At 43.8% G+C, this 10,602-nt stretch overlaps 2 protein-coding genes across 20 annotated transcripts in view; both read right to left on the reverse strand.

Moving 5' to 3' along the window:
- The window catches only part of RELL2 (RELT like 2), a 347,299-nt gene that overhangs the window by 219,126 nt on the left and 117,571 nt on the right, over positions 1 to 10,602 (reverse strand). The window lies entirely within an intron of this gene.
- Positions 1 to 10,602, reverse strand: part of LOC126957240 (protocadherin gamma-C4) — a 190,277-nt gene that overhangs the window by 88,216 nt on the left and 91,459 nt on the right. Inside the window, exon 1 of one of the 19 annotated variants that reach the window (XM_050794888.1) lies at positions 7,243 to 10,599. The exons of the other annotated variants lie outside the window; for them this stretch is intronic. Coding sequence (XP_050650845.1) covers positions 7,243 to 9,672 — 2,430 coding nt within the window. The 5' untranslated portion in view covers positions 9,673 to 10,599. Of the gene's footprint in view, positions 1 to 7,242; positions 10,600 to 10,602 lie in introns of those variants that run through there. 19 annotated transcript variants of the gene reach the window in all.

The following is a 10,602-nucleotide window of genomic DNA, read 5'->3' on the forward strand; positions in this document are numbered from 1 at the left end:
GGGGGATGTCTCTGGAGGAGTTTCTCTTTTTTGACATATCATATAATAGAATAATTTAAACTTTCTGATTCAGCTATAATTTGGGGAAAACGTTTTTAAGTAGATTCCTTGAACAAATCTGAATGGAAGGATTACTTTACCAGGTTGTTGAAATTTAACGCTTAAAAATCAAATTTTCATGAAAATATGGAAACCTAAAAATGAGATATGTGATTGTATACATTATCAGAATCACACTTAACAAGAACCCAAGTGAAAAAGAAACATTTATATTTTTAGCATAAAGTGGAAGTATTCCAACTTGCATTGACTGGAAATAACGGAAGTACTCCAGGATTCTATTAATACATTATATTTCAAAAATATTAAGTGTTGAGGAAACTTAGTAAAAGAAAATTGGTAGTCCAAAGAATGTTACACTTACCTTTTCCTGGGTAACTGACCTAATTGTAATTACTGAGAATTACTGGTAATACTTTTGGAAGCCCATCAAAATATAGGGAAAAAATTCTGCCTAAGAAATAACTGGCTACTGTACTTTCATGAGCATAAATATTTATACTGTAAGGATAAGATGTTTGCTAGGCATAAAATAAAATAATATATTTTAAATTGGGAAGAAATATATAGGTAGCTGTGAGAAAAGATCAAACGCAAAATTGAGTTTTCTTGAATTACAAGAATCACAAGTAAACGTAACTGAATATTATCAAATCATTACCATGTTCTTATTTTTTTAAGTTTTTTTCTCTGCCAGGCACAGTGTCAGGCAACTGTAGTCTCAGCTACTCTGGAGATTGAGGTGGGAGGATTGCCACCGCCCAAGAGTTTGAGTCCAGCCTGGGCAACATAGTGAGACTTTAATCTCAATTTTTTTTTTTTAATAAAAAGCATTTTCTCATGCATTTTCCTCAAAATTTATAGTTAATGGATTAAAGAAAAAGCCTTATATACTCAAGATATTGATGTCCCAAGAAACACCACAGGAAAAAAATTTATTCTTCAATTAAAATATCTCAATGACAGCAGTATCATAATACCCACTTCTCACGTGTGTGTGTGTGTGTGTGTGTGTGTGTATAAAGAATGTCTCTGGGTGGGGCGCAGTGGCTCACACCTATAATCCCAGCAGCACTTTGGGAGGCCAAGGCGGGCGGATCACGAGGTCAGGAGATAGAGACCATCCTGGCTAACATGGTGAAACCACGTCTCTACTAAAAATACAAAAAATTAGTAGGGTGTGGTGGCGGGCGCCTGTAGTCCCAGCTACTCAGGAGGCTGAGGCAGGAGAATGGCCAAAACCTGGGAGATGGAGCTTGCAGTGAGCCACTACACTCCAGCCTGGACCACAGAGCGAGACTGCGTCCGAAAAAAAAAAAAGTATCAGGTAAAAATGGTCAAAATACATGAAAGCTAATAATGAAGTTACTTGCCCACACAGAAAGGAGTAGGAAATATTAACAGTGAGCAAACAAACCTGAAGCAATAGTAGATATAATATGTTTAAGATTTTCTTGCCAAAATATTGGTTTGAAAATTAAACCACACCCATTTGTAAAAGAAAGACATTCATTGGAACTCAGGTGAGTAGGAGCAACAGAGTTAGAGCTTATCTTGTTATTCTCTTCAGTGAAGCTTGCTACCAGAGAAACTTCATTAGAAAGATCTTGTGGGGGGACTGTTTCTGGTGTCACTGTGAGAAAATTATTATTATTATTGTTTTTTGAGACGGAGTCTCGCTTTGTCGCCCAGGCTGGAGTGCAGTGGTGTGATCTGGGTTCACTGCAAGCTCCGCCTCCTGGAACTACAGGCGCCTGCCACCTCCCCCGGCTAGTTTTTTGTATTTTTTTAAGTAGAGACGGGGTTTCACCGTGTTAGCCAGGATGGTCTCGATCTCCTGACCTCGTGATCCGCCCGTCTCGGCCTCCCAAAGTGCTGGGATTACAGACTTGAGCCACCGCGCCCGGCACAGTGAGAAAATTAAATCTTCTTTTTCTAGAATCCAAGGGAACATACAGATTGCAGGAATAAAGCAAAGTTCCCTCATTGTAGTTGGGAGAAACCCCGGTCGAGTCTCAGAACACAGGCCAGGGTGAAACGAACCCCAGGCAGAGGGGCTGGACAAGGCGACCGCCAAAATCACTGCGAGGAAGAAGAGCATAGAAATCAAGGCCAAGGCCACGACCAAGTAAATCTGCAGCTTTGCCTGGGAATTAGAGGCCACAGGACGGTCAATGAAGTCTGGCAGTGCCTCCTGCAGGCTGTCTGCAAAGACTAGGTGAAGTGTAGCGGTGGCAGAGAGGGGCAGCTGTCCTCCGTCATGCACAGCAACCAGCAGGCGCTGTCGGGCCGAGTCACTGTAGCCCAAGGCACGCGCAGTGCGCACTTCGCCCGTGGGCAGCCCCAGGCTAAGGAGCCCGGGCTGGATGGCCTGCAGCACGTGGTAGGACAGCCAATCTTCGTGTCCCGAATCTGCGTCCAACGCTACCACCTTAGTCACCAGGTAGCCAGACTCTGCGGCGCCTGGCACCATATCGAAGAGTGCGGAGCCATCGGACCCCAGCGCGGGGTACAGCACCTGCCGCACATTGTCATTGAGGTCGCCCACCAACACGCGCAGGCTTACGTTGGCACTGAGCGCAGGCGAGCCCTGGTGGGCCTGCAGCTTGACCTCCAAGGCGCGCAGCTGCTCGAAGGCGCGCAGTTGCTCGTGTTCGAAGGCGCGCTGTGCGAACACCACCCCACTCTGTGCACTCATGGACACTTACGACGACGGTGCCCGCAGCTCCAAGTCACTGGTAACAATGGAGCAGGAGACTTGGCCATTCAGCCCTAGGTCCAGGTCAGAGGCGCTGACTTGTGTGATGGAGGCTCCGAGAGGGTTGTTTTCGGCCACGTGGACCCCGTAGGAGACCTGGTGGAAAACCGGAGCACTGTCGTTGACGTCACCAATGCATAGGGTGACGCTTGTGCTGGATGAGAGCGGAGGCTTGCCCCTGTCAGTGGCAGTGATGGTGACCTTGTACTCCGGGGTCCCAATCCAGGGTCCCATCTGTTACAAGCTTATAGTCATTATTGGCGGAAGATTCGATTCTAAAAGGAATTCTTTCGTTTATGAGGCATGTAACCTCCCCATTTTCTCCCGAATCTTTATCATGTGTTTTGAACAGAATGATCGCCATCCAGGGTTCTGCAACCTCAGTTACAGAACTGGACACCGAAGTAAAAACCACGTCTGGGGCGTTGTGGTTCTCATCTAGGATTTCTAGCATAATTTTACATTCGCTGGTCATGCCTCCACCATCCTTCGCCTCTGTGCTCATGGTGTAACTGCTATAAATTTTGAAGTCTATTAAGTCTTTGGATTTAATTTCCTCATTTTGATGGTCTAGCACAAACATATTTCCAATATCATCTGGTAGGGATTTGAAAGAGTAGGTGATCTCTGCTTTGACATCCTCATCCTGGTCAGTGGCTGTCACCTTCAGTACACGGGTGCCTGGGGGCACATTCTCTCTAAGGCTGACTTTGTATACATCCTGGCTAAAAACTGGGGCATTATCGTTGCCATCAGTGACCTCAATTTGAATTGCAGCAGTGCCAGTTAGGACTGGGTCACCCCCATCTACTGCTTTCAGGACCAGGGGATGAGAGCTCTATCCTTCCTGGTCCAGGGGCTTCTCCAGCACTAATTCTGGAGCATTCTTGCCTTCAGTCTTGTCCATCATCAGAGAGAAATGTTCATTAGAGCTGAGCTGGTAACTCTGGAGACAGTGAGCCCTACATCCACATCTATAGCAGATTCCAGGCCAAACCGAGTGCCTGGAATTGCTAGCTCATTGATTTGTGAAACAATGCTATTTTGGGGAAAATAAGGTGGATTATCATTTATATCTTCTATCATCACATTTATGTGAAAAACATTTAGAGGATTCTCTGGTACAATCTCTGAGGGTATGACACAGGATTTTGAGGACAGAGTGACTCTCGATCTATTCTGTCACTCACAAGAATGTTCCCATTCTCCGTGTTCACGGTAAAGTACTGTTCCTCTGTACTAACTCTAAGGTTTCGGGTCAATAAATCTTGAACATGCAGCCCCATGTCCTCAGCAACGTTCCCCACCACCGAGCCCCGGACCATTTCTTCTGGATTAGAGCAGTGGATCTGCTCCGAGGGCATCCTGCAGAACAAAGGCAGCAGGAAAGGGAAGAGTATTTGCCGCCGCCGGGTCCTGCTTCTCTGCTTCACCCTGTTTCCCATCCTTCCCGTGCGTTGCTGCAGTCTCGGACGTTAAGAGAAAATGTTTCACAAAGTGCTTTTAAAATATTTACTTCCACACATAGAAAACCCAATGCTCCCAGTTTGAAGGCACCCCAATCCGTAAGGAATCAGATTTGAGGGAGCAGAAAGCCCAAGTCTTGGCCACTTTCCTTTCCGACTTTCTTCTGTGACTGAGCACAATATAGTCCTGGTAGATCCGAGGCTCCAGCTCTTGCAGCACATTGGCCAACAGCGGGGCTCTGAGTCTATTTAGAAAACTGCACCGGGAAGACTTTGCTAATTCAATAGGATTCAGAATTTAGACTGATGTGTTGGACTAATGTATAGGAAACTAGACACTTTAAGAGTTTTGGTAGTGACTATTTTCCAGTGTTTACTACCAAAGAAGATTCCTTAGAGATGGGATCCTATAGAACAGTCATTAACCCAGTAAAGAGAAGTGAAACGTTTTTTTCTTTTTTTCTTTTCTTTTCTTCTTTTTTTTTTTTTTTTTTTTTTTTTTTTTTGAGATGGAGTCTCACTCTTTCGCCCAGGCTGGAGTGCAGTGACACGATCTCTGCTCACTGCAAGCTCTGCCTCCCAGGTTCAGGCCATTCTCCTGCCTCAGTTTCCCCAGTAGCTGGGACTACAGGCGCCCACCACCACGCCCGGTTAATTTTTTGTATTTTTAGTAGAGACAGGGTTTCACCATGTTAGGCAGGATGGTCTCTATCTCCTGACCTCGTGATCCACCCACCTCAGCCTCCCAAAGTGATGGGATTACAGGCGTGAACCACCGCGCCGGCCTAAGTTTCTTTTTTTCTAAGCAGAAGCAATGCACATATTGGAATAACTAGGCAAAGTCTTCTCTCCTGATGTACGACAAAAACAATGTGGGAAAACATCCCCACCAAGTGGTATGGGAAAATTTTGACCACTATGAAATGATATGCAGTATTATTTTCAATCTGATGTGCAGATAATTTTCCTCTTAGTTTTATCAGAGAAAACTGGAGGAGCACTGAAAGCTATATAGGGCATATTCAGAATAAAGATAGCCAAACCTTTCTTATCACTTATAAAAGAGGTTTCTGAAAAGGATTATTAAGTGTTTTACACTTTAATCATAAAGAGAATATAAAGGTATAGCCTAGTAGGTAGCCTTAGGAATTTAATAACATGAAATGTGAGGGTGTTTTATTTTTATCCTCTATTTAATGGGACTATATGTTATACCTTAACAGAACTTTATCACTACCTCCAAATCAACATAACCATCTTAATATCACATTTCAAAGCCAACCCTTACTTTTTGTTCTCCAAGGTCTTGGGTGCAAGCTTCCAGTTAGTTTAGATGAGGTTTTATAATATGGAACAATCTCCTTTTCCCAGCCAAATACCTCATATCCTTTTTATTTAGTTCCAGTCAAAGTACAATGCCTTACATCCATTTTCTCAGTTTGGAATTCCACAAGTATAAATCCTATCTCTAGATGCTTAAAATACCCCAACATTTTTCTTGACTTCAAGACGAATGTAGGCATCTGTTGGAAGACTTGCCTTTCCTACAGTTGAAATTATTTTTTGTGCAAGCCCTAGATAGTCAGTTTACAACTAATGACATAAGGTAAATTTCTAAATGAGAAAAATAAACTTGAAAGGGAACATAAATAAGCAAGTAATTTGGGGCAAATACCTAGAAGTGATGCGAGAGTGTTAAGTGAATTGATGATGGAAATTATTCCTGTGATCAAAAACCCTAGATAAGTCTCCATTCCTCATTTGACTTTCCTAGACATTGCTTCAGGTAACATGTATGTCAGGCAATTATCAAGCTTCAGTAACAAGTTGGTCTGAATAAAAGAACTGAATGTACTATTTGCCATAAGAAAGACCTTATAAAGGAAAGAAAGAAGGAATCTATGACTCCCAAGTACACTGAAAAGGAACAAAAAATAGCCAGAAGGATACTAGCTAAATCAGTTTCATTAAAGTCCAAATACCTTCAATCTATTTATATATTCACAAACTATTCTATTTGAATAAATCTATAGACATCTTTAGCATATTTGAAAATAGCTTTTTGAGAAGCACTGAATCAAAATCAAGTCATTTCTATATATGGATTTGCTACATTAAAAAGCCTTCCATACATACAAACGCAGACACCAAAGTAAAAGAATAAAAGGAAATAATACCAGTTCAATAATTCAATTATTTCCTCAGACCAGTCAATGTAACTTCACCATAGTAATGGAAAAGATATCTAGAGCTTAAGAAAAAATGTCATCTAAATTTTATCTCCCAAGGAAATCCAGTAGTTAAAAGCCAGTAAATATGTCTGTGTTGATAGGATGAAGAAATGAGACGAAGTTGAAATAGTCAACAGGATCTAAACATATTACCAGCCAACAAGAATCAAAATAAAATTGCTCAGAGAAAAGCTTACATGTGTAAGTGTGTGTGCATGTGTATAGATAGATAGATGAGAAAGAGAGCTAGAGGGAGCATGCTATTAAATTGACAGGATCTAAATTTGAACATTAGCAGTAATAGCAAATAATGGTGGAATATAACTACAAATCAGTGAAGGCACTGCAAAATTGAAATGGAAATAAAAAGTGTTTGTGAATCATTAATTTGTATCTATATATAGTAAATTGATAGCCTCATACACTGATAATAGAAAAATAATACTAAAATTCAACTTACTACAAACCAAGCCAGCATAGTTGAATGGCCCCTTTGAAATCCAAAGAAAATATGCCAGGATTGAAAAATGACTTTCACAAAAACGTTCTGAAAGATTATGGTAATCTCATGAAAGGCAAAGTAAAACTCACATGTATTGCTCTAAATATAAATGAACTAAATATATGCCGCCCCCCCAAACAATTTTCATAATAGGCTCAATAAACATCTCCTTAAAAGACTTGTGCCAAGACACCAACAATTAGGAGGCAGAGAAATAAATCTCACCTGATTACTTGTCGGGTCACATTTGCCTAAAATGATAGCTGAGTCTTCAGCTATCAAGAGTGGTTCGCTTTTCTCACAGCTCTCCTGGCTGATGAGCGTGTCCCCATAGTTGGGCTGGGGGAAAATCAGGTGACTCTTCTGCGAGTCCGCAATGAGAGAGACCTCGTGGGAATAGGTCTGCAGGAAAGCCTGCACCCCGTCCATGCCTACGAAGTGTGAGGTGGGCATACCTGCCAGCCCGCCTTCAGAAGCCTGTAGCAGGCGTGACTTATGCCAGCGCCACAGCCTGAGTGCCAGCAGCACGATGACAAATACCAGGAAGATGCAGGAGACTGCGGCCACCGCCACCACCAAGTACAGCGTGAGGTCTGAGGTTTCAGAGTTAGCTAGAGACTCGAGGCTGACGAGGTCCGCCAGGACTTCGGGGATGCTGTCGGCCACAGCCACGGTGAGCGTGACGGTGGCCGAGAGAGGGGGCTGGCCGTGGTCCTGGACGGCCACCACGAGGCTCTGCTTGAGCGCGTCTCTGTCCAGCAGGGCCCGCACCGTGCGCACCTCGCCCGTGTGCTCCCCTACCGCGAAAAGTCCCGGCTCGCTGGCCTTGAGCAGGCGGTAGGACAGCCAGGCGTTCTGGCCTGAATCTTTGTCCACCGCAACCACTTTGGTCACCAGGTAGCCAGGTTCTGCAGAGCGGGGCGCCAGCTCCACGCCAGTGGAACCGTCTGTGGGGAGGGCGGGGTACAGGATCTCAGGCGCATTGTCGTTCTGATCCAGCACGAACAGGCTCAGCGACACATTGCTGCTGAGGGGCGGGTCCCCGCTGTCACGTGCTATCACTCTCAGTTGTAAGTCTCGAAACTGCTCATAGTCGAAAGATTGTAGGGCATAGAGAACACCAGTGTTGGAGTTAATAGAGACATAAGAGGATAGAGGCACCCCCTGGACAGTGTCATCCGTCAGAGAGTAAGTGACCAGGGCATTCTGTTTGCTGTCCGGGTCGAGGGCAGTCACTGAGAAGATGGAGGCACCCCTGGGGTTGTTTTCGGGAATATAGGCAAAGTAAGAGGAGTGAGGAAAAACAGGAGGGTTATCGTTGTCATCTACCACATTCAGCCAGATATGAGTTTCTGAAGACAGAGGCGGGCTTCCCTGGTCTGTGGCTGTCAACGTTATATTGTAGCTCTGGACCAACTCCCTGTCCAGCACTCTGCTTGTTATCAATTTGTAATAATTTCCATAAGTCTTTTCTAATTTAAAAGGCAAGTGGTTAGGAATAAAACAGGAGACTTGACCATTTTCTCCAGAATCTTGATCTTGCACATTTAGAAGAGCAATGACTGTACCTGGAGGAGAGTTTTCCAGAATTGAATTAATAGAAGAGGTGATAGTTATTTCTGGAGCGTTATCATTCACATCCACAACAGTGATCAACATCATTGCGGTGGTAAAGAGACCTCCACCATCTTGGCCTTGAATTTCCATCTCATAGAATCCATATTTTTCAAAATCCAGAGACCCCCGTACTAGAACTTCTCCAGTTTGTGAATCCAATTGGAATATTTCAGAAGCCTTGCTTTCCATGTTCCGAAATGAATACATTACTTCCCCGTTGATTCCCTCGTCTGGATCCGTTGCATTAACCACCAGCACCCGAGTTCCAGAGCTGATGTTTTCTGGAACGCTCACGCGATATACGGACTGTGTAAACACTGGGATGTGGTCATTTACATCGAGGACCACCACACGAATAGGAACTGAGCCCTTTCGGATGGGATCGCCTCCATCTAAAGCTGTGAGGAGGAGCAGGTGAGCAGCCTCTTTCTCTCGGTCCAGGCTTCCCTCCAGTACTAGCTCTGGATTCTTGGCCCCATCCATTCTGCCCCGTAGTTGCAAGGAAAAGTAACTATTAGGGCTGAGCTGGTAGCTCTGGAGGGAGTTCACGCCCACATCTGGATCCCTAGCATTAGGAAGAGCAAATCGCGCCCCAGGAATTGCGTGCTCACTGACTTTTATCTCCACTTCGTCTTCCTGGAAGCTGGGGGCGTTATCATTAATGTCGATTATTTCCACCTCCACTCCGTAAATCTTCAAGGTGTCTTCCACCAGAAGTTCCATATTTAAAAAACAGGAGGACACCGTCTCACAGAGCTCCTCCCGGTCTATCCTGCCTGCCGTGATCAAGCTGCCGCTTCGCAGATTCACAGCGAAAAGCTGTGTCTTCCCTCTGGAGACGATGCGGACTCCGCGCTTCGCCAGCTCCCGGGGCTCCAGCCCCAGGTCCTTGGAGATATTGCCCACGAAGTAGCCTTTTTCGGTTTCTTCGGGCACCGAATATCGGATCTGCCCGGCCCGGAACCCCCGCAGCGTCCCCAGGAAAATGCACAGCAGCACCAGCCCACTGCGGTCCAGGCGCTGTAGCCGATTCGCCATGGCAGGCTCTAAGCCGATATTTCGCGATTTCTCGAGCTGGTTGGTTGTGAATCGGTTTATGTATCTATGAAGTCCTAGGCCGACTGCATCCAAAATATATCAGAAAGCGCAGGAAAATACTTCTAAGTCTCCAGTAAGTATCCATCTCATTCTGCTTTGTGTGGTAGAGGCGGGGGAGGGAGGGACTCAATAGCGCGCAGCTTCCCATTCCCTGATTGGTGAACAGCGGCGCCTAGAGCCCATTCTTATTATTGCAACGACTAAGAAATTCCAGAAGAAATGATTACGCTCACCTCTTCGTGAATCTCACGTATTTGTAGAGCTTAAAAACGATTATACACAATGCTTATATTATGTGATGTTAAAACTTTACCAAGAACACCCACGAAAGGAGTAATTATTAAAAGGACTTGCTTAATTTTAAGAAAGTTTTCAAAATATTACTGGAGCTGAAAACTTGTAGGTTATAATTGGTTCCAATTGATTTTAACCGACTGAAAAGAACGACATTTCTGGAAGTGGAAATAACATGGTCCCGATAAAATCATCAGGTAGGATGCCTAACTATAATTCTTACAAGTGTTCCTTTATTGAGTAAATGAAACACTTGAGAAAAATTGAATAGCATCAGGGTTTCAATTAAAATACCATGCCGTGAAAATATACCTGTATTTTATATTTTTAACCAAAAGGTATTTTATTTCATAAAAAATGTCACCAGAGATTACCCATGTAGATGGCCTTAAAATGTCTTTGAATAGTAGGAAGATTGAGGCATTTAATTTAAACTTTTGTTTTAACAATGATAGCCATAAATTTGACCTATATTTTGGGAACTCTATGAAGAGGTTATCTAGAATCTTAAAATAATATCACTATATTGGAATATATTGGCATATTGTAATATAAAAAGGATTAAACACATTTTTA

The sequence above is a fragment of the Macaca thibetana genome, chromosome 6 (assembly GCF_024542745.1).
Source record: "Macaca thibetana thibetana isolate TM-01 chromosome 6, ASM2454274v1, whole genome shotgun sequence".
Lineage (NCBI taxonomy): Eukaryota > Metazoa > Chordata > Mammalia > Primates > Cercopithecidae > Macaca > Macaca thibetana.